At 40.9% G+C, this 23,477-nt stretch overlaps 1 protein-coding gene and 1 long non-coding RNA gene across 2 annotated transcripts in view; one reads left to right on the top strand and one right to left on the bottom strand.

Moving 5' to 3' along the window:
- LOC141541661 (uncharacterized) overlaps nt 1-5,754 on the bottom strand; it is a 56,067-nt gene extending 50,313 nt beyond the window's left edge. Inside the window, exon 1 of the long non-coding RNA XR_012481870.1 lies at nt 5,512-5,754. This is a non-coding gene — a long non-coding RNA (uncharacterized LOC141541661). The remainder of the gene's footprint in view (nt 1-5,511) is intronic.
- Nucleotides 5,755-5,885: 131 nt separating this feature from the next.
- The window catches only part of C4H1orf185 (chromosome 4 C1orf185 homolog), a 33,378-nt gene continuing 15,786 nt past the window's right edge, over nt 5,886-23,477 (top strand). The window contains exons 1-3 of the mRNA XM_074265973.1: nt 5,886-6,029; nt 11,831-13,208; nt 13,710-13,789. Of these exons, the coding sequence (XP_074122074.1) occupies nt 5,975-6,029; nt 11,831-13,208; nt 13,710-13,789 (1,513 nt within the window). The 5' untranslated portion in view covers nt 5,886-5,974. The remainder of the gene's footprint in view (nt 6,030-11,830; nt 13,209-13,709; nt 13,790-23,477) is intronic.

Here is a 23,477-nt window from a genome sequence, read left to right as displayed (position 1 = left end):
CAAAAATATCATGAAAGCAATCCAAGAAATCCAAAAGGGCTTTACTTTTGGCAGAGAGAACTCTAGAAGCTGTCTAGATCACTGAAATCCTTGCTCCGTACTGCTCTAGACCCTATATATTCAGAATTGTTGACAAGTTGGAGTGTCTCCTGAGCGAGGAGGGGAAGACTGTGGAAGAGCATCCAGACCATGCCATACACACAGACTGATGTCTGGCTTGGAGAACAGGAAACCCAGAGGGAGGAAAGTTTCTGACCTCTGCTGTTAGAAGGACTGACCTGGAAAAGAGTAAGACCTGTTCCACTTGGCCCAAAAGAGCACGATTATTAATGGCAGTGGAAATGACAAAGAGATAGAACTTGTAGTAAGGAAAAATTTCCCAGTACGTGGAGATGTCTGAAATTTGTCGAAGCTGGCTGACCACCTGGAGATGATTCTGGAGAGCCACGCCAGCTTAGGGATGAGTTGGAAGCATTGGCTTCCGAGATCTCTTCCAACCTTAAGGTTCCATGATTTCAAATAACTATCATTTATTCTTTCTATTGTATTATATGAATTAGTATAAATTAAATTACGTGACAAACTATATGTAGTGAGGAATGTTGGAACATGACCAATATCTAGGATGGCATCTTTCACATGTTTCTGGCGACAGAGACACAGAGATAGATAGAAAAGACAAAGACACACACAGAGAGAAAGACAGAGACAGAGAGAGAGAGAGAGACAGGCAGGTGACAGACAGAGTAAGGAAACTCCCTTTATCAATTCAGTTTAGCAACTTCTCAAGAGTTTTCTGAAATACTGAGAAATTGGGAAAATCACCCAGAGTCACACAGCTAATATGTATTTGAAGTGGGATTTGCATCTAGATCTTCCTGTCTCAAAGTGGTTCTCCAGTCAACCTATCAGCCTTCCTCTCATAAACTTTAAAGTGTTACTAAAGATGAGTTATTGTTATAATCTATATTATAACATTATAAATAAGAGCAACTTAGTTACACCAAGATTATTTTTCTATCACCTTTGACCCAAATATGAAAAAAAGATAAAAGCATGTTCAAAAAAAAGTTCAGAATCCACACATTACAAGCCATGGGACTCTAATGGCAGGAAAATCTCTTTAAATTTAAATTTCCCTCAAACTACTCTCTACTCTTTTTTGTTTGTTCCAGAGACATGATGTTTTTTTTTTGTTAAGTTTTTTTATTATAGATTTTATTTACAGATATATGCATGGGTAATTTTTCAGCATTAACCCTTGCAAAATCTTCTTTTCCAACTTTTCCTCTCCTTCCCCCCACCCTCTCCCCCAGATGGCAGGTAGAACCATGGACATGTTAAATATGTTAAAGCACATGTTAAATACAATATATGTATATGTATCCATACAGTTATTTTGTTGCACAAGAAAAATCGGATTTAGACATGAGGTTAAATTAGCCTGAGAAGGAAATAAAAAATGCAAGTGGACAAAAACAGAGGGAATGGAAATGTTATGTAGTGGTTCATGCTCATTTCCCAGAGTTCTTTTGCTAGTTATAGCTGGTTGTCTTCCTTATTGAACAAATGGAACTGACTTGGTTCATCTCATTGTTGAAAAGAGCCTCGTCCATCAGAATTGATCATCATATAGTCTTGTTGTTGAAAAATATAATGATCTCCTGGTCCTGCTCTTTTCACTCAGCATCATTCATGTAAGTCTCTTCAGGCCTTTCTAAAATATTCCTGTTGGTCACTTCTTACAGAACAATAATATTCCATAATATTAATATACCACAATTTATTCAACCATTCTCCAACTGATGGGCATCCACTCAGTTTCCAGTTTCTAGTCACTACAAAAAGGGCTGCCACACTTTCACACATACTACTCTCTACTCTTTAGAAAAAATTCTTAATTTTTTTTATTCCTTCCACCTCCTCTCTCCTCAAATGAAAAGGAAAAAAAGGAAAACAAAAACCTGCTAAAAATTATGCCTAGAGATGTAAAACAAATTCCCACAATTTATTCAACCATTCTCCAACTGATGGGCATCCACTCAGTTTCCAGTTTCTAGTCACTACAAAAAGGGCTGCCACACTTTCACACATACTACTCTCTACTCTTTAGAAAAAATTCTTAATTTTTTTTATTCCTTCCACCTCCTCTCTCCTCAAATGAAAAGGAAAAAAAGGAAAACAAAAACCTGCTAAAAATTATGCCTAGAGATGTAAAACAAATTCCCAAATTGACTGTGCCTAAAAATAGGTCTCTTTCTACATATTAGGTCTGTCAACTCTCTGTCAGGAGGTCAAGTCAAGTCAAATCTACTAGCATTTATTAAATGCCTCTCATCTTCCAGGCACTGTGCTAAGCACTGAAGATAGAAAGGAAGGAAGAAAAAAAAACTCACAATCTAATGGAAGAGATAGTATGTAAATAAATAGATACAAACAATATTTGCAAGATAAATCAAGGAGTAGCGTAGAGCCAGGAATCAGAAGATTCATCTTCTGAGTTCAAATCCAAGTTCAGACATTTGTGACTTTACTCTGTTTACTTCAGTTTCCTCATCTATAAAATAAGCTGGAGAAGAAAATAACAAACTGCTCCAATATCTCTACCAAGAAAATCCCAAATAGGGTCATGAAGAGTTGGAAATGAGTGAAAAAATGCTGAAAAGGCATTCTATCTCCTGGGCATATTCACTGCAGGTCATCCCATATCTGGAATAATCTCCTTCCTCATTACTAATCACTCACTTCCTTGGCTTCCTTCAAGAATCAGGTATATTTACAGAAACAAAATTATGTCATGATCAACTGTGATGGACTTGGTTCTTTTAAAAAATGAGGTAATTCAAGGCAATTCCAATAGACTTGTGATGAAGAGAACCATTTGCACCTAGAGAGAGAACCATGGAGACTGAATGTGGATCAAAACATAGTATTTTTACCTTCTTTTATTGTTTTTTCCCCTTTTGGTCTGATTTTTCTTGCACAACATGACAAATATGGAAATATGTTTAAAAAGATTGCACAGATTTAACTTATACCAGATTGCTGTCTTGGAGAGGGGGGAGATAAGGGAGGAAGGGAGAAAATTTTAAAATGTAAAGTCTTACAAAAATGGAAACTGTCTCTACATATTTTTGGAAAAATGAAATACTATTTTTTAAAAATCACAACCAATTACATCCAAAAAAAAAAAAAAAAAAAAGAATGCCAGGATTAGACAATTCTTAAGATTCCTGACAATGCTGCATGTCCCGTGTTCTAATCTCACTCCTTAACTAAAGGAGAGAGGCCACTACTTAGAGATCTTGGGCATTAAATGATGTTTTGCTGGTTGAAAGAGTAGCTTTTTTCTAAAAGCAGGACATTTTAACATTAAAAAACGCTTCTGTATGAAGATTTAAAAAATTCAACTGAAAAAATATTCATGTGTAAACCCAACATCACAGAGTCCTCTCCTGGAAGGAAGCCTAAAATCGCCTCTAAGGAAGTGGCCTGTGCCTGTCCAAATGGAAAATAATGCCAACCCCTTCGTCTTACTGCCCCATCCCTGAATAGCTGGGATATTTTTTTGGGCTGGGGTTGTTACAGTTTACATCCTTTTTGAGACTTCAGGTTTCCTGTTGGGCAGCGTTCATTTTTCACATGAATTATATCTCCTTAGTGCAGTCTCTATCATTAAAACTGTTTGACAGCAAACTGAAGATAGTTTATTTTAGGATGCTTCTGATGGGGTGTAATATGTTTCTAATAGTTAATACGGAAGAAGCAAGGAAATATGTGGTATTATTCAACAAATATTTAAGTGTATATTAAGAGCCTACTATGTACCAGGCACTAGGTGCTAGGAATCCAAGGATAAAAATGGCAGAGTCCCTGATTTCAAAAAGTCTATGTGCTATCAAGGGAGACTGCACATCCATATATTCAGTCAAGAAGTATTAATAAGGGCCTACTATGTGCCAGGCTCCAGGAATACAAGAACAAGAAAAAGAAAACTACTGTCAAAGAGCTACAGAACATATTCAAAATAAATATTTTATTTTAGAACAGGGCTTCTTAAACTTTCCACTTGAGCCCTTTTTGCCTGAGAAATTTTTACATGACCCTGGGTATATAGGTATATAAAATAGGTATACAAATAAAACATTTACTGATAATAAGTCATTATTTTGCAAACCTCCCCCCCATTCAGTTACACTACCCCATATGGAGTCATGACTCACAGTTTAAGAAGCTTTTGTTTTGGAAAGGTAGGAGCTGGGAGATCAAGAAAGGCATCATGTAGAAGTGAATGTTGGAGTTGAGTTTTTAAGACAGAAAGGGGTTTTATGAGCTGCTGCTAAGGAAATGCATTGAGACACAGTGTAAGGTAAGGAATCGAAGAAAGTCAGTTTAATTATACTGTAGAGCACAGGAAAGGGAATAATGTCCAACAAGGCTGGAAAGGTTATAAAAATCTTTAAAAATCAAACAGGGCAATTTCTCTTTGATCTTAGAGGTAAAAGTGAGACATGGAAGTTTATTGAACAGGACAGTTATCTGGTAAAAATCTGTGGTTAGGGAAAATCATGCTTTTTCTCTTTTAGGTTGTGTCTGTAGAGAATTTAAAGAAAATGTTGAAATAGAGGCTCTTCAGCAGTTTAAAACTCCACTGAGGAGATACACATTCATAATATACATATGTACATATATAAACACACATACACACATGAGAAGTTAATTAGCACCAGAAGCAATGAAAAGAAGACTAGATGGAGTCAGGAGATCCGTGTTCTAGAACTGGTCCTGTATCCATTGCAAGCAAGAGTTAAGTCCCATTCTGGGCCTGTGTTCTTATTTATAAAAGAGTGCCTGAACTTGGGGGAATTGGGTAGTTCTCTTCAGTCCTCAGATTCTGATTTTAAATACAAGAATGTGTAAGGACGGGATCTGCCTGGGGGATCCAAGATGCCATGCTACATCACTTAGGCTACTTCTGGAAGAGAACACTTCTTTACTGAATCAGTCATTGGAAGCTTCAGAGAAGTTTCTGATGGATTGAAGGACTTTGCACAGACTTTGCAACAGGGTGCTGTGCTCCCACTGGCTGAGAGGAAGTTTAGTCACATCCTGTGGGGTGTCTAGAAATTAGCAAACCCGTTTGGATGGAAGACATTAGAGCAAGGAAAGGGTTCTGGTTACCCTCCCCAGAAGGGTTTGATTTGGGGAGGGAGAAGGGAAGATGAGCCCAACCCTGGGCCTCCACCCCTCCTCCTTTATTGATTGGCTGTGCTAAACACCGGAGATTCCCAGAAGGGACCAAGGCAGTCCCTGCCCTGGAGGAGCTCACTTGGAGAGACAAATGCCAACAAATATATAGAAACAAGCTATCCGCGGGATGAGAAGTCATCAATTGAATTAAATAAGGAGAGCTTGGGAACGGTTTCCTCTAGAAGGAGGGATTTTAAGTGGGACTTGAGGGAAGGTAGAGAAATCAGTAAATCGAGCAATAAACATTTATTAATCACCTACTGTGTGCCAGGCTCGGTGTTATACAATAAAAGGTAGGAGGCAGGGGTGGGCGGGATTCCCAGGCTGACGGACAGCGAAAGTGGCCGGAGGCGGGAGAGGGAACGTCTCGATGCCCGAGAAGCCGGAGGAGGTGGGGCGGGGGGAGGTAAGATTGCTGGAAGAGGGGAACTGGTCCGGAGGCCCTTAAACGCCAAAGGAGGTGAAAGAGCGCCCCCGGAGCCGCTTGAGCCGGGGAGGGACGCCCTGGGCGCTTGGGCAGGTGAGTGGAGCAGCCGGCCCCGTGCGCAGTCCAGGTGTGCCCTGAAGCGGCCCCCTCCCCCTCCGGGTCGCCCCTTCCCCAGGCTCGCGCAGCCGTTAGGGCCCCTCCTTCTCGCTCTCCATCGCCCCCCCTCCCGCCAGTCTGTGCGCACGTCCCGTCTGGCCTAGCTGGCCCGGCCCTAGAAGCCTTAAGAGAGCCGGGAGGATGCCGGCGCCCGCCCTCCTTGTGCTGGTGCTGAGTGTGGCGACGGCCGCGCCAGGTAGGGGGGCCCCGCGGGTCAAACCGTGGTTCAGGCCTCTAAGCCCACCTGCCCACTCTGACCCCCACCCCCACCCCGAGCATGGCACCCAGGGGCAAAGTGAAGCTGGAAGAGACCGATGGCCTCTGGGGACGTACGGGTCTCGAGATTCAGTATCCTGTCCAAGTGACCTTGGACAAGTAGTCACGTCATGTCCTGAGCCTCAGTTTCCTTCTCTGTCAAATGAGAGGTAGTGGTCCAATGATCCCTCTGGGGCCTCAGTTTCTCACTCTGTATGGATGTGTGGGCGCTGGGTTCCCTTCCAGCTGACTCAGCTTTATGTAGAAGGATCAGAACCCAAGGCTTGTTCCTCTGGATTCAGGTTCTTCCCATTCAGCAGCTGAGGTAAGAGTGATATGGGAACAGATAAACAGGGAGCTAGGGCCAGAAAAGGGCCCGCTGGCCTATGGGTCTGACCGCTAAGTAACCAAAGGCTCTGGGCCTCAGCTTCCTTGCAGGACAAAGGGGCTGGAGTCAGGGGAAGAGATGAGACTGAGAGGGGTCCCTGGTGCCAAAGGCAGCAGCTGGGAGGGAGATGGATCTGTGTGTTGGGAGGGAAGACAAAAGAGGAGCTGGGTGATCCTGGATGAGGAAAGGATTCTACTTGGGTGGGAATCCGTGGCTTTGGAATCTGATGTCCAGCCTCCTTATGTGAGCTCAGGTAGAGTCAGGATTGGAATCAAGCTCCTGATGGAGCAGGTGGCCCGGCTCCTCCCACACAAGGGAAGTCCAGCAGGCCAGAGACCCACAGCAAGACTCCATCGTCTCCAGACCATTCCTGAGGGGCAAGGCGGGAGCCCCCATTCCACTATTTTTTCCACAATATAAACTCCAGTTCTTGTCTTCCCTCTATCATTGAATCAATGACTTAGTAACATCTAGTCAGTTAGCATTAATTATCTTTCACTTACTTTCAATCAACAAGCATTTAGTAATCACCTACTGTGAAGGTCCCGGCTGGCTCCTCTGAAGGGCTCAGAATAAGTCCTAGTCAGGATAAGCAAAAGTCCTTGCCCCACGTTGGCTCTCTGGGAGGAGATATGCTGTCTCAACTCAAATTAGATTTGACTCACTTCTCCAGGCCCAATGTTGTCTCTTGAGGCATGTGAGAACTCAAGGGCTTATGGGAAAATTACTTCAACCAATGAATTTGCTCCTTTTAAAGGTTGTGTAAACTCCTTTTCATATGTAAATTCCTCCTCAGAAGTTCAAAGGGGTAAACTCCCCTGAAAGGCCCGAACCAAAGGTGTGAACTAGAGAATTGTTAAGTACCGACTTAGCACTTAGTAAGAACCTAACAACCTGCTCTATTCTCAGACAAGCAAGCTTCTGTCCGTGCTCTCAAAGTGCTCTTAGATTAATGTGGTGGGAAGAGTAACACTATGAAAATAACTATAACTGAACAAGATGGGTACAGGATAGATGGTGTGAGGTCTCAAAGAGGGAAGGCACTAAGATTACAAAGGATGGAGAAAGAACTTATAGCAAGAACTGAAGCATCTTTCCTTGCCCTACTCAGGGAATCTCTCCTTTATCTTCTCACTTACCAGGGAGATTGAACTCCAACTTTGATCGATTGATACAGTAGCATCTGCTCCTCGGGGTTGTAACAGTGCCTGATTGAAACAAGATTTGTCAATGGATTGGCTATGTGGACGGAGTTCTGTTGTGGAGTTGCATGTGATATGAAGTATTGTGGGTCAGGTCACTGAGAGCATGGTGATGTTCTTAAAGGATTTATGGGAGAAAGATAATGATCTTAAGGGGATCTTGATCCACCAGCTGCTGGCAAATTCTTCTATACCCAAGCTGTTAGGGGTCTTCCAACCTTTCGAAGTAAGAGCTTAAAAATGATATTTAAATGAAACAATAATAACTGGCACATACATGGTGCTTTAAAGTTCACAAATATTGTTTACAAATATCTCCTTTGAATCTTCCAACACCCCTGGTAGGTAGGTGTTATTAATATCCCCATTTTACAGATAAGGAAACTGAGAAGTCACATTTGAACTAGGTCTGCATACCTCCAGATTTAGTGTTTTATGCACTGAGCCACTCTAATCTGCCTCTCATCAAATAGAAGCTCTTTAAGAGAGAAATTGTTTCATATTTTTGTCTTTGCATCCTTAGCACCAATTCTTAGTCCATTTATGAAGTGTTTATTCTGTGCCAGTCACTGTGCTGGGCATAAGCACAACCATTGGCCTTGGGGGGCTTACATGCTAGTATAGGGATGTATAGGGAGGTAGAGAGTAGATGGAAGGGAGCTTCAGAGGACACCAGGAAAGGCCTCTTTCAGAGGGAAGCCAGGGTAGAGCTGGTTCTTTTGGTTTGGGACACTGAGTGAAGCCATAGGGGAATAGACCAATGCACAATTTTCCAGTAACAGTAAACTGACTAAATCATGGTGCCCAAGATGGAAATCTGGGAAGTGGGCAAGATGGCCAGCAAGAGAATGGGTTGGGAGGTGGGGTAGAAGATAGATGCTGTGAACTTGGGATGAAGCGGCCAGCCTGATACAGTGGGCCAAGCAAGATCTTGAGGGTGCCAGGCCCTCAGGGCATATTCTCTGACCCTGGAAGCAAGGCAAGTTGGCCAGGTGATGGCAGAATAAAATGAAGAATTAGCCTACTTGATGCTAGTTTCCTTTAAGGATAAGCTTATATACTGTCTCCTAGATTGTTATGGTTGCTTAGTCATTTTTCAGACATGTAGGACTCTTTGTGACCCCTTTTGAGGTTTTATTGGCAAAGATGCTGGAGTAGGTTGCCATTTTCTTTTCCAGCTCATTTTATAGTTAGGAAAACTGAGGTAAATAGGGTAAAATGACTTTCCCAGAGTCACACAGCTAGTGAGTGTCTGAGGCCAGATTTGAACTTAGGAAGATGAGTTTTCCTGACTTCATGCCCAGAACTCTAGCCATTGGATCACCTCACTGCCCCTGCCTTTCCCCATTACTTAAGCTCCTTAAATTATCATGCATAAATTTACCTGCATACATGTTATATCCTGTCCAGCTGTGTACAAAATCCATGAAGACAGAGGCTGTTTTTTGTTTGGTCTTTGTATGAGGATCCCCAAGATGTGAGCAAGAATCCCCACTATACCGCCCTCAATGAGTAGTTAGTCATCTAGACCAAAGCTTCTTAAACTATGGGTTGTAATCCCACATGGGGCTGCATAACCGAATGTAGGGGTTGTGAAATTATGATTTATTATCAGGAAATGTTTGATTTGCCTACCTGTCGAACAAAAAGATATCCCAAGTGGAAGAAGTTTAAGGAGCCCTTAAACTTCCCAGGAAGGGAAGCCCCTTGCCCTGTTATGTAGCTTTCACTGTTGGAAAGCTTTTCCTGATGCCCAGCCTCAGTCTGCCTGTTGTTCCTTCTTTCTTGAGCTAGGGTAGGAAGAGCTAGATCTCCTTTGATCCTTTTCCTTTCCTCTAGATAAGACCAAAAAGATGTCTGCTTTTTAGAATTTTAGTTTTCCTTGGGAGTCCATGATCCCACCAAGCTCAGTGATCCCACTGTTTGCAGAGAACTATAACATACTTTCTCCCTTTCTTTACCTGTCTGTGTTCCTATTGTGAGTCCATGCTTTTTAAAAATTATATTAAGATAAAAACAGAATTTAATTGAATTTGTAAATAGCTCATTTTACTCCTTGGTCAGCAGAAATCCCCATTTGTGGTCTCAAATCCCCGCTTTCCTCTGGCAGGGGAGAAGTTCTATTAGTACTAGCTCTTGGCACCAGGACCTATCCCTGGTAATCGATTCCAAAGCTGCAGCTAAACTTTCAGATGTGATCTAGAAATCAAGGGATCAGAGATTGAGAGTTGGAAAGGACCTCAGAGGCCACTCAGTCCAATTCCCTTCCTTCTCCCTATTTTACAGAATGGAAATGGACTGGGCCCAAGGCTACTCAAGTCGTAAGTGATCAATCTAGGATTCAGCCTTTACACTGCTTGTCCTAAACTTCCCTTCAAAAAATAGGTACCTGTTGCAGATGTGCTCATCCTGAATAGCCAGGTCATAGATTTGGGTGTAAAGAAGGCATTTTTAACAACCATCAATTCAATTCTCTGATTTTTATGGATGAGGAGGTTGAGAAGGGTAAAATGAGCTTCCTAGAGACGCTCAGCTAATGGGATCTGAACAAGGAATTTGTGGTAGAACAGGAAGAATTCTGTGTCTCCCTAATGCTGGCCTAGTAATATCTAGAATCCCAAATAACATACAGAAGTAAGTCTGAAAATACAGAGCAGTTGCTATCAAGTAGCTAGCCAGTGGCTATACTGGTGCTTTTGGGAATCAGAAATCATATTTTCTTTTGTTACTGCAGGCATTTGTTTGAAGATAATTGTTGGGAGGATTGGAGTATAGCGAGATAATGGAAGAATTACCTCCATAATATATATATATATATATATATATATATAAAACACCAGTTTTTTTTAAAGGAAGAATTTGAGCTCAGGTGTTTTTGTTTTTTTAACTGTAAGCCTAGCACTCTATCCACTGAGCCACCTAGCTCTTTCTAAAAGTTCACCCATAAAAAGAGCCTGCCCTTTGCATTGACTGCCAGTTCAATTTTAGTCCACAGTATAATTTTTGGCAGACTCAAAAGTTAACGGAGATCTTAGGCTACTTTGAGAGAGACTTGGTGTCTACAGGAAAAGAGGCAGTGGTCTCTCTGAACTCTGGCCTGCTCAGACCACATTTGAAGCACAAAATTCAAGTCCGGGTGCCAAGGTTTACAAAGAACATTGAAAAGATGGAGCACATCTGGGGAAAGCAGCCAGGAGGGTGGGGGCTCTGCAAAATCAAAGCACAATAGAAATGTCAGCTGTTATTATTCTTGTGACCTCTGAGGTCCCTTCCAGCTCTAAGATTTTATTCTGTGAATAACACACTGCTTGGGAAGAGGGCTCTCCAGGCCAGCTCACAGGGCACATTTTGTGCTGTGGAGGCTAGATCCAACAGGAGTGGAGGGACTTGTTAGGGAGGTGCAGAATAGGAGATAATGAGTTCACTCTTCTCCATGTCGCAGATCCTTTTAACTTCCACTAATAGCAACTAGCATTTATATAGCACTTTAAATTTGTTCTCTTTTTTGATCCTAATAACAATCCCAGAAGGTAGATACTGCTATTATACTCATTTTATACATGCAGAAACACAGCTATTAAATAATAGATTGTAAATTCCTAAAGGAATTTTGCAGAGTTCCTGGCACATAGGAGACATTTAATAAAAGTGCATTGAATTGAAATATCTGAGGTAGAACTTCTGGTCTTCCTTAAGTCTTCCTGATTCTAGTCCAGAGCTCTAACCATTATACCGCCTAGCTACCTATTCAGCTAGCTTATTTACCAGGTTGTATGACCTGCCACAAACGTAGATTAACCTAAAGATAATAATGTCATGCAATGAGAGCTCACATTTCAGGTTGAGTTCAGAAATCCCTGCCATTTAACCCCACTGGGCCTCAAGTTTCCCCATCTTTAAAGAGAGGGTCTTGGGCCAGACGCCCTCTGTGCTATGACCCTCTGAACATTGGCACACCAATAACATCCCTTTCTTAGAGCTAAACATCTAAGGCTCAGAGTAAAGCATTGTAGAAATGTGAGCTCTTATTAGCTGTTACAGGATAGTCACTCAAATGCAAGGCCTCTGACTCTAAATCAGTTGCTTTTTCCCCCCATTCTGTCATGTGGCTTTTCACATTAAAATAAAATGATTTTATTATTGGTTTTGCAGATCAGATAAAAGAGAATCCAGTCAAATCAGCAATGGCCAAGACAACTTCTCCTGGATGGCTGTCGTTTAAGTCCTCTGAACAGGAAGGCATTCAGAAAGATCATCCAACTTACAAATGCCTTTGGGAGAAAGAAAAGTTGTTGCTTCTTAAAAATGGAAAGAAATTTGACCTCAAATCTGAAACGAGGGCAAGTAATTACAAGAACAAAAAACTCCTGCTTCTAAATAGAGTCTTAAAATTTTCTCTTTATCAAGAAAAACAAGCAAACAATGGAATTAGAAAAGCAGCTTTGCCCCAACCAGGGGGAAAGGGAAAAGTCACCCCAGCTTTAAGAAAAACAAGGGTGTCAGCATTGGTGAGAAAAACAAGTATAGAGAAACACAAGAATGTGAAGGTTGAGCTGCAAAAGGAATTGGAAAATGATCCAAGTAGGAAAGTAAGGCTGTCAGCAAAACCTCCCCTCCAGATAGCCACCGAGGACCTTGACTGGTTGGCCAGAAAATGGTTGTGGTTAAAAGGGGCATTTTTAAAAACACCCCTAAACACCTTAGTATCAGTTGTAAGAAACAATCAGGGCATCAAAAGAAACCCAGAGAAGGATTCCAAGCCACAAAAGGATACCCTCAGCAGTGGACCTTTCAAACCAGAAATAGCAGCACAGGAGGGTATCAGAACATGGAAACTGTATAATCTGAGGATGGTGTATAAACACCCTTGCAAATCAGTAAATTCAGAAAGAACCCCAAGTGGGAACAGTAGAGGAGATCCAGAGAAAGACAAAATCATTCTGAAAGCCCTTTGTGGAAGACTAGGGTCTTTAAACAGGTTGGCAAACGGTGGCAATACTTGGAGGGTAAAATTGAGAAAAAGATATTTTGGATGTCACACAAAAATGAATAGAAAGGGTCTTATGACCTCATTAACCTCCAGGAAAACAAAATCAATGGCAATCCAAAGGACCCAAAGATTTGGGAACAGGGTCATTTTGACTGTCACAGAATATGTTCACATTACTGATGACAGCTCTAGAGATCTTTACAGGAGACAGAATAACACAGAGTTGAGAGATAGTCTCATTCTTTCAAGAAATGAAAGTCAAGAAACTAAATCATTAATTTCAGACTTTATACAAAAAACCCTAAAATTCTTATTTAAAGTGATATTAAAAGACAGAGAACACAGGATAAAAATTTGGCCTATCCATGGAAGGGTGCCTTTAAAACTTCATGAAAGAAAGGCAAATACATTTCAAAGGAAAATTGACAAACTGGACCAAGATGGAAGTCAAACAGATCCAAGAGCTCCCAACAGAAAACCAGAAGTGGCCCCAGGAGCACCTGCACTGGAAGATGAGGGGAAACCACCTCAGTGGATAAGGTTGGAGGAAGGTTGGGGGAAAATTCATGGAATAAGGCACAACCTCCCTCCAATGGCTCAGTCAGCTTTATCCATTTATTATCAGACCACACTTAAATAATACAGTTAATAAGGATACAATTATAAGAAAGAGAAATTGACTGCATTTTTTTTGAGACATTCATGGCCCAATTGCCTAAAAAAAAAAAAGCCAACCAGGGCTTGCCAAGATGACTGGAGTGTTGACAGCTCATAAAGTTGTCATCTCACCTAAATCATCTTCTTTTCATTTGGAGTCACAACAGACCAACTCTTTTAGAAATTTGGGGAAAATGAGGAGGCTTATAGTGAATTTGTGGAAAACAAAATATGCATTTCCCAGTGTTCTCCCGGGTGATTTAAAGTTGAGAAGCAAAAAAACCTGTTGAACCCAATGAGCATAACGTGAGTTGTGACCAGTCAGTACCGGAAACTCCTTCATGACAGGGAGAGTTTATCCTCTGACTTGTTGTATTTCCCTAGGTTTGATCCTTTCGGTGAACTAAGCAAGAGATGGAAACGTGATGCTGATGAGGATAGTACGATGGCACAAGTCTCTCTAGGTAAGTCCCTAAGCCCGTGTGGCGTTTGTTTGTTTGAATGTGCAGTATGATCTGGTATCTTGTCATCTGGAGGGATCTGAGCAGAAGTTAAGACAATATTCAAGCTGTATTTGAGTTTAATCAATGTTGGTTAACAGGCTACTGATGATTTTCCCCATAGTAATCGCTTCTTTTTACAGAGACTATGCCGAGGACAAGGAAGATGCATCCTTGTTTTTGTGGAAGTTACACTCGGGTAGGAGTCTAGGATAAAAAACAAAAACTAGGGCCAGGCCTAGAGCTCTCCCCTGGGGCCGGGCTTACAGTTCTGGAGGGGAATGATTGACCTGGGAGATGTGGACAGGATCCCCCTCCGCAACTGAAGCTTCCAGGAACTTTTTTCTTTCTCCCAGTTCCTCTTCCTTTCCATCTCTTTCTATCTGTCTCTCTATTTCTCGCCCTTTCTCTATCTCTCTGTCTCTCTCTTTGTCTCTCTTCTCTCTACCTTCTTCTCTCCCTCACCTCCATTTCTCTCCCCTGTCTGTCTGGGTCTTGTTCTCCTACCCTCATCCCCCTCCCCTTTCTCTGTCTGTCTCTCTGTCCCTCTTTTTCTATGTCTCTCTGCCTCTGTCTTTCTGTCTATGTCTGTCTTTTTCTCTCCCTCCCTCCCTCTTTCTCTTTCTTCCTCCAATGTGCCCCCTACTGTCAATCAAGGGCACTCTGTGGACACTCCAGCCGAGGACACTGAAAGGTCTTCCAGACCTTCTGATCTTTCTCACTTGCCTAGACACATCCATTTCAGAGTTACTACTACTACTCTTCAGGAAAGGAATATTACAGAGAGGCAAAAGCAGCCCAGAGCCCTGGTACCATGTGCCCCCATCCTGGCCATTATGTCCAGAGAAAAGCATACCCTTCTTGATGGAATCCTATCTCGTCACTTGGAAAACAATAGCCATAAACTATTTTTCCTTTGAACAGATGGAACACTCCTGTGTCATCAGTTCTTCCAAATCAGTGACCAGTTAGGGAACTCTCAGTGATAAATCATACATAGCAACATGACTGTTCCTTGAGCTCTCAAATGGTCCACTGGAAGCAGGCAGAGAATGTTTGGACATGTTCTGTATGTATTGGTTGGGGTGGGGGAGGAATGGAAGAAGGGTGAGAAGGGCCTATAGCTGTAATAAATAATTTGTGAATATATGAAAAAGCTATGATTTTTGTCAGCATGGGAGATTCCTTGTGTGAGGACTGTCTCCTCCCAGCAGATCCCAACCTCTCTGTACATTATAGAATACCCCTAGAAAGCTTTATTTAAAACTAAATACAAAATAAGAAAAAATAGGAAAAGAAAGACAGTAAAAAAGGGAAGTTAAAGAAAAAAATTGTCATGTATCCAGCAGAACATCAGGGAAAATTCAAAATATGTAAAAATAAATTTCCATTTCAAGAAAGCATATATAATAACAAAAGAGATTATATTCATGACTGTCCATCTTTGCTTTCTTGTAGATTATTCTTTTGTTTTGTGCTGTATACTTTTTATTTTTCCCCTTTCATCCTCCCCCCATTTCACCCAAGTAGGCTATAGTTAAGCAAGATATTTTTATACACACACACATATTTACTTATACATAGAGGTACATATATTTATATATGCACATGCATACTCCCAATCCTTGTAGTTGTGTTTGTATACATCTCTTATTTCCTATTCCTGCTAACTCTTCTACTTTAATTGCACTCCTTAACTTGCCTTCCTATTATTTAACCTCTACCTACTCATGTATCCCTCTCTTATCTTCTCTCCTCCAACTTATCCTGTTTCCTTCCCCCTTTCTTTCTTTATAGATTTTAGGGGGTGCTCTAATCTTCATGGTGTGTATTTATATGTATACACATACACATATATGTATTATTTCTTATTTAACACATTCCTGATGTGAGTAGGTTTTCACAACTACCAGTCCCCCACTGAATGCCTCTGTCATTTCTTCCTCTGTACCCCATTTGTATAGCATAATTACCTCTTTCTAGACAGTCACATCATACTCAGCCAATCTTTCTTTTGAACTACCCAATTATTAATGTCAAATCTTAAATATATGGTTTGTATTTCCTTGTACAAAACATAAGGAGTGTGTCCTTCAGTCCCTTGAAATTAGCCTTTGATGTTGTCTCTCATATGTTAAATTTTCTATTGAGTTCAGGTTTGATTGTGATAAAATCTTGAAAATTTGCAAGTTCATTAAATGTTCATGTTTTTTCATTCAATAGTATGCTTAGCTTTGCTGGATATGATATTTTTGGCTGCATATCTAATTCATTTGATTGTCAGGATAATCACTTATTGTAACTGTTGATAGATCCTTTACAATTATAATTGTAGCTCCAGAATATTTGAATTGGGTTATTGTTTGTTTGTTTGTTTCTTGTAAAGTTTTCTTTTTGGTCTGGGAGTTTTCAAAATTTAGTAATATTCTTATGTGTTTTCCTTGTAGGATCTCTTTGAGGTAGTGATCAGTAGATTTTTTTTCTATTTCTACTTTCCCCAGCTTGTTCTATCATTTCATAACAATTTTCTCTTGAATTATTGGGTCAAAGTTCTTTTTTTGGTCACAATTTTCAGATAGTCCAATTATTCTTATGTTTTCTCCTCTTGATCTGTTCTCCAGATCTGTTGTTTTTCTTATGTTTCACATTATCTTCTAAATTTTCCATTCTTTATATTTTGGGGTTTTTTCCTTAGTTTTCTATATCTTCAATGGCTTTCTCTTGTCCAATTCTAATTTTGAAAGACTTATTTTCTTCTTTAAGACTGGATATTCTTTTCTAGGTGGTTGACTTCTCATAACTTTTTTTTTCATGAATGGCTATTATCATTATCATCATCATTATTATTTTTGTTTTTCTTTAATCTCTTCATTTGATTTTTAAAAGTTTTTATTTAGTTTTTCTATAAATTCTGAGCAAATAGCCATTTAACATTACTCTTTGGAGTAGGAGAGGCTTTTTCTTTTCAATGTCCTCCTCTGAAGATGAATCCTGCAAAAAACTTCCCATAGTAAGTTTCTGTGGTTGGGTTCTTTCTCCTCTGCCTACTCATTTTTTTCCTCTGTGAACTTTTGAGGGGGTTTGTGCCTCTGACTTCACTTCAGCTCAACCCTCTGACCTGGAACCCTAAAGCTCCACCTTCCTATAAGTACCCCAAACCAGGAACATCCCTGTTCCATTGCTTCTGCACTCACTGGGTGTGCTAGTTTCTCATCACCCAGGACAATATCTTTGCAGCACAGCAATCAGCAGAAGTTCCCTCAGACTCTAGACTCCCCAAGCCCTCTGGGAAGTGAAAGTTCCCTTTTGGCCTGAGGCTCTCTCCACACCCAACTAGCCAGAGGGCTCCCAATGGCTGTTTCTGCAGAGCTAGCTTGGAGGTGTTTACACTTCACCCCAGTTAAAGCTTATATTCTGGGGATCTTTCTTCAGGGTTTCTCAGATGGTCCAGGAGGATGCCGTTTTACCCAAGTTTTATTTGTTTTTCACTCGTCTATGTTCACCCTGAGGCACAATTTTGCTTTTTTTGTGGATGTAATCTAGAGAGTCTGGAATTTTCTAACGTATTTTGCTATCTTCTCAATTCCATTGAATTTTAAAATATTTCTTAAAAATTAATTCACACTTTTAGAAATTCAACAATATTTCAGAAGTCTTGTGCTTTGTATGATTTAGGGTTTCTCTAGATCCCTCAAGAAAAACACTCACTTAAGACAGATATAGAATAGTGTACTGGAAAGAGAACTGGGATCAGCATTCACATCTATTTGCTGTGTGAGCATAGGCAAGTTAACTAACATCTTTGAATTTTATTTCCCCATTTGTAAAATGAGGAATAAATATATGTCTGTTGTAATGACTTGTGAGAACATGTGGATTTTAAAATAGGACCTCAGTGCCAGTTCTTATCATTTATCTTACAGTCTTGCCTGATTTCCATTTATCATAGTTAATAAGAAACAATTTCTAGTAGCCCAAGAGCAAAGGGAGTAAATTGCCTTGAATATAAAAGAGTCTCATAGGATCATTAAAAAAAAACCCTTAAAAGCTGGGCTGTAGACTCCATTTTTTTAGGAGAGCAGGGAAACTTAAGACAGATCGTGGAAGGGGGAGAAAATTCAGTAGCCTGGCAGTATTCTCCCCTGGTGGTAGATTGAGCTTTCTCCTAAGTCTTCACCACTAAGCAGCACAAGAAATAGAAGAGGGGAAATCCCAAATCTACCTTTTTTATTTTATGTTTTGCTTATTTACTTGTTTTATTTTTTCTTATTTATATCAATGTCTTTTTTCTAACATCACATTTGTTTCAGAATGAATACCTTTCCTTCCTTCCGCATTTATTATAAGCATGCACTGTCAGGCACTATGCCAGGTATTGGGATACAAGGAGAAAAATTAAACAGGCCTTGCTCTCTAACTCAGAGAACAATATGTATCTATATACATATATTGAGGAATCTACAAAATGAATGAAAGAGGTTTCAGGAGGGAGGGCACTGGCTGCTGTGGTAGGGGAGATGAATCAGGAAAGAAGCTGTATAACAAAACTAACCAAAGCTCCATGTCTGGAGGACTATGTAACATGCTATGCCTGTATTTCCCTACTTTTAAAGTGAGACCAGAGACCTCTCAATATAGTTTTATTTTATTTTATTTGAAGCTTTTTATTTTCAAAGCATATGCAAGGATAATTTTTCCCTTGCAAATAATTTACCCTTGCAAAGCCTTGTGGTCCAATTTCCCTCCCACTTCCCCCCACTTCCTCTCTCCTAAATAGCAAGTAATCCAATATATGTTAAACATGGTAAAAATATATGTAAATCCAATATAAGCATACGTATTTATGCAATTATTTAGTTGCACAAGAAGAATCAGATCAAAAAAGGAAAAAGTGCGAATCAATATAGTTTTAAATGCTAATAGAAGTTAGGGTGTAAATGGTATGGTACAGGAGAAAGCTCTAGATCTTGGAGGCCGAAGAAGAGGGTCTCTCTCTTTGACTTGCTCCATCTTCAATGTATAGAAAAGCATATGGGGAGGCTAAATGAGCCTGCTTTTGTAAATATGTGATAACGTGAAATGGAGGGCCCCAGTCTCCATGTGCATTATTTCAAAACTGTTTCCTGACTGCTTACTACATGGTGAAGAAAAGGACTGCTAGTTGGCTCCTGAGTCAGAACTGAATGTGCATTCTAAAAACACTAAGAAGAAGTGAACCTTCCCTTCTCTCCCACCTGGCTGGGTTTGAGTGAGAATGCAAAGGCTGCTGTACATCTCCTAGTTGGGAGAACCAGCACCAATGGCCTACTTTTTCCACTTGAATTGACATGTGGCCCATAGACACAAAACTTTGTTGCTTCTTCTGTCCTTATTGGGTCCACTCTTTCCTATGTTAAGTGGCGTATGAGGAAGGGAATGAACCTTTAGAGATGTCAAAGTGAGATCCATTCTAGGGGCAGCCAGTATAAAAAAAAGAAAGAAAGAAGGATCTTAAAAAAGAAAGGAAGGAAGGAAGGAAGAAGAAGGAAGGATGGAAGGAAAAGGAAGGAAGGAAGGAAGGAAGGAAGGAAGGAAGGAAGGAAGGAAGGAAGGAAGGAAGGAAGGAAGGAAGGAAGGAAGGAAGGAAGGAAGGAAGGAGGGAGGGAGGGAGGGAGGGAGGGAGGGAGGGAGGGAAGAAAGAAAGAAAGAAAGAAAGAAAGAGAAAGAAAGAAAGAAAGAAAGAAAGAAAGAAAGAAAGAAAGAAAGAAAGAAAGAAAGAAAGAAAGAAAGAAAGAGAAAAGAAGGAAGGAAGGAAGGAAAGGGAAGGAAAGGAGAAAGGAAAGGAGAAAGGAAAGGAAAAGAGAAAGGAAAGGAAAGGTGGTAGTATCAGAAGAAAGGGGCATTTATGAGAGGTGTTATGGGGGTAATATCAACAAGCCTTGGCCACAGATGAATGTGGGGGCTGGGAGGGAAAGTCAGTGGTTGAGGAAAGACTAGGAGGATGGTGGTACTCTTGATAGTAATAAGAAAATTTGGAAGTGGGAAGGGTTTAGGGGAAAAGTTACTGCTGTCTACAGAGCGTCCTATTCAAAATGTCAATTTGGTAGTTGAAGATGCAATCCTAGAAGATGGAAGAAAGGTTAGGATTAGCTAAGTAAATTTGAGATTCATCAGCAGAATCAAAGCAAATGGATGAAATCATAAGATGAGAGGGAGAAGAGAAGAGGGTCCTGGAGGCCCTGGAGGACACCCATGGTTAGCAGGAATGACACGAATAAAGATCCAACAAAGAGACACAGAGGAAGGAAAGGAGAATTGAGAGAGAAGCTGCTGGAACTCTATCTTTCCAGAAATCAGCAGGAGTCAGGATCACTAAATGTCTTTATTCTAGATCTTTACCGTCCCCTCCAACGCCAGGTCACGAGTGCAAGTGAGCGTGAGTTCCACCACCCAAGTTTCTCCTAATCCTCCCACACACGTCACTTCCCCCTCTTTGTCCCACCAATCAAGTCAGCACAGAACAGCTGGGGAGGGTCAACATTAAACAAGTTAATAGGGAACTGTCCAATTGGCCATTAGTCTCATGTGCTTCATTATCCAAGTGCATTGCTCAGTTCTAGCCCTTTACATCTCCCGCTTTCTTTTGTTTTAGACCACAGGAGGTCGCGCCATCCCTGACTTTTCAGGGAGATAAGAACCCCAAAAAGGAGGTGATCATGCCCCCCCTGACTTCTCAGGAAGGGAGATGAAAAGCACCAAAGAGAAGTGGGGATTTGCTAGCGGGTTTCTGGGTTGAAGGGCCTTATTAGAGACAAGTATGCACAAACCCATCAGCATGGGAGTTATTACACAAGCACATAGCAATAACACAGAGGCTATTAGTGGTGACTCTCCCCACAGTCAGTGCAGACTCGATGTGGTGTAACAAACAGGAATTGTACACGCAAGTAGTGATATAACAAACAATATAAATCAACATGGTATTGTAAGAGATTTCCAGAAGTCCTAGAAGGAGGGTATGTAAACACCAGACACACATACCCCTTCTTCAGCAACCAAGAGATAGTCCAAAACCAATCTATTGTCCATTGCTTCACTGTTAGGGAATCCAATGATCCCCACAAGTTTTTGAAGTCCAGCAACAGTCTTATGATGTCTCAGAGAATCCAATGATTCCTGAGGATTTCAATCCTACAATAGTCTTATGATGCCTCAGAGAATCCAATGATTCCTGAGGACTTTCAGTCCTACAATAGTCTTATGATGTCTCAGAGAATCCAATGATTCCTGAGGATTTCAGTCCTACAATAGTCTTATGATGTCTCAGAGAATCCAATGATTCCTGAGGACTTTCAGTCCTACAATAGTCTTATGATGTCTCAGAGAATCCAATGATTCCTGAGGATTTCAGTCCTACAATAGTCTTATGATGTCTCAGAGAATCCAATGATTCCTGAGGATTTCAGTCCTACAATAGTCTTATGATGTCTCAGAGAATCCAATGATTCCTGAGGATTTCAGTCCTACAATAGTCTTATGATGTCTCAGAAAATCCAATGATTCCTGAGGATTTCAGTCCTACAATAGTCTTATGATGTCTCAGAGAATCCAATGATTCCTGAGGACTTTCAGTCCTACAATAGTCTTATGATGTCTCAGAGAATCCAATGATTCCTGAGGATTTCAGTCCTACAATAGTCTTATGATGTCTCAGAGAATCCAATGATTCCTGAGGACTTTCAGTCCTACAATAGTCTTATGATGTCTCAGAGAATCCAATGATTCCTGAGGATTTCAAGTCCAACAGTTTTTGATGTCCATGGGTCAAACGCCATAACTGTCAGGCTCTTTCAGTGGTGGGCGCAGTCAGCAACGGAACCACCCGATGTTTCTTGGGCCTTCTCCTTCGTTTCAAGGGTCTGCTCTGTCTCTCTCCAATGGACAAGGCGAATACGGCTCGTTGGCACCCATTTTTGTTAAAACATTAAAAATCAGGAATAAATGGGTCTCACCTTAATATGATAAGAAATATGTAGATGGGTATTTGAAGGTGAAACAGGAGTTTTTACTCCTTTTATAGTTGAAAAAATCCCCATCAATCTGTGGGGAAGAGACATTTTACAACAATTAGGGTTAAAAATGAGTACTTCGGTTTTTTAGGCAGGGCTGCTGTTGAAGGCCTGCCAACACTTTCACCTGTTCCTATCCAGTGGAAAACTGATTCACCAGTGTGGATAGAACAGTGGCCCTTAGATAACAATAAAATTCAGGCCTTACTAGATATAGTACAGGAACAACTTGACCAAGGACACTTACAACCTTCTCTAAGTCCTTGGAATTCCCCAGTATTTGTTGTAAAAAAGAAATCTGGAAAATGGAGGATGTTGACTGATTTAAGAAAGGTAAATGAACAGATGGAAACTATGGGAACTCTTCAACCTGGACTTCCATCTCCTACTCAGTTGCCTAGAGAATGGCCTCTGTGGGTTATAGACATTAAGGATTGTTTCTATTCTATCCCTCTAGATAAGGAGGATATGAAAAGATTTGCCTTTTCAGTGCCCAGCGTTAACTTAGCTGAGCCTTATAAAAGATATGAATGGACAGTTTTGCCACAGGGAATGAAAAACAGCCCCACGTTGGGCGCCAAATGCTGGAACTCTATCTTTCCAGAAATCAGCAGGAGTCAGGACCACTAAATGTCTTTATTCTAGATCTTTACCGTCCCCTCCAACGCCAGGTCACGAGTGCAAGTGAGCATGAGTTCCACCACCCAAGTTTCTCTTGCTCCTCCCACACAAGTCACTTCCCTCTCTTTGTCTCACCAATCAAGTCAGCACAGAACAGCTGGGGAGGGTCAACATTAAACAAGTTAATAGGGAACCGTCCAATTAGTCTCACGTGCTTCATTATCCAAGTGCATTGCTCAGTTCTAGCCCTTTACAAGAAGCATCATGAAAGCTCAGAGGAAAGAAAGTATCAAAGAGAAGAGGGTGATGGACGTGGTAGAGGCTGCAGAGAAGTCCTCATCCAACAAGGATGGAGGAAAGGCCATTGGATCTGGCCACTACAAGATCATTGGCAATAGAGAGAAAACAGCATGGGCTGAATGATGGATGAGGTCAGAAGCCAATCTATAGAAAAAAGCAAGGAAGCAACAGTTTTCTCAAAGAGTTTGGCCACAAAAGGCAGGGGAGAGAGAGGATTCAGCAACGATGGATGCATGGATCAAGTGAGCGAAGAAGAGACGTGGCGTGTTTATAAGCATGTGGGAATCCAAGTAGAAATGATCCTCTTTCAAAGAGCAACCTGAATGAGGCAATCACTCCTCAAACCAAACTGTTTTTTTTTTCTTTCTCTGTTTAAATGAAGTCTTCAACTTCCTAAGAAGGAAACCTGTGCTGGGTTTCACAGGAAGTGGAGACACCTTTGCCATCACCATCAGCCACAGCTATCGATATTTGGAGCAGAAACTTTTTTCAGTTATGATTGACCATCCATAAATAAGAGGTGTAATTTCTAATCAATCCTACCTATGTTACCCGAGGGATTAGGAGGCAGTGTTTGGGGCAGAAAAGAACTCACTTTGCCTTTTATTTTAGTCTATCCAGAATGTCTAAAGCAATTTGCTCTTTTCAAGAACTGAAGCAAAAAAAAAAAAAAAAGCCAGTAA

Source organism: Sminthopsis crassicaudata, chromosome 4 (genome assembly GCF_048593235.1).
Source record: "Sminthopsis crassicaudata isolate SCR6 chromosome 4, ASM4859323v1, whole genome shotgun sequence".
Lineage (NCBI taxonomy): Eukaryota > Metazoa > Chordata > Mammalia > Dasyuromorphia > Dasyuridae > Sminthopsis > Sminthopsis crassicaudata.
This window is presented reverse-complemented; position numbering and strand designations above follow the sequence as displayed.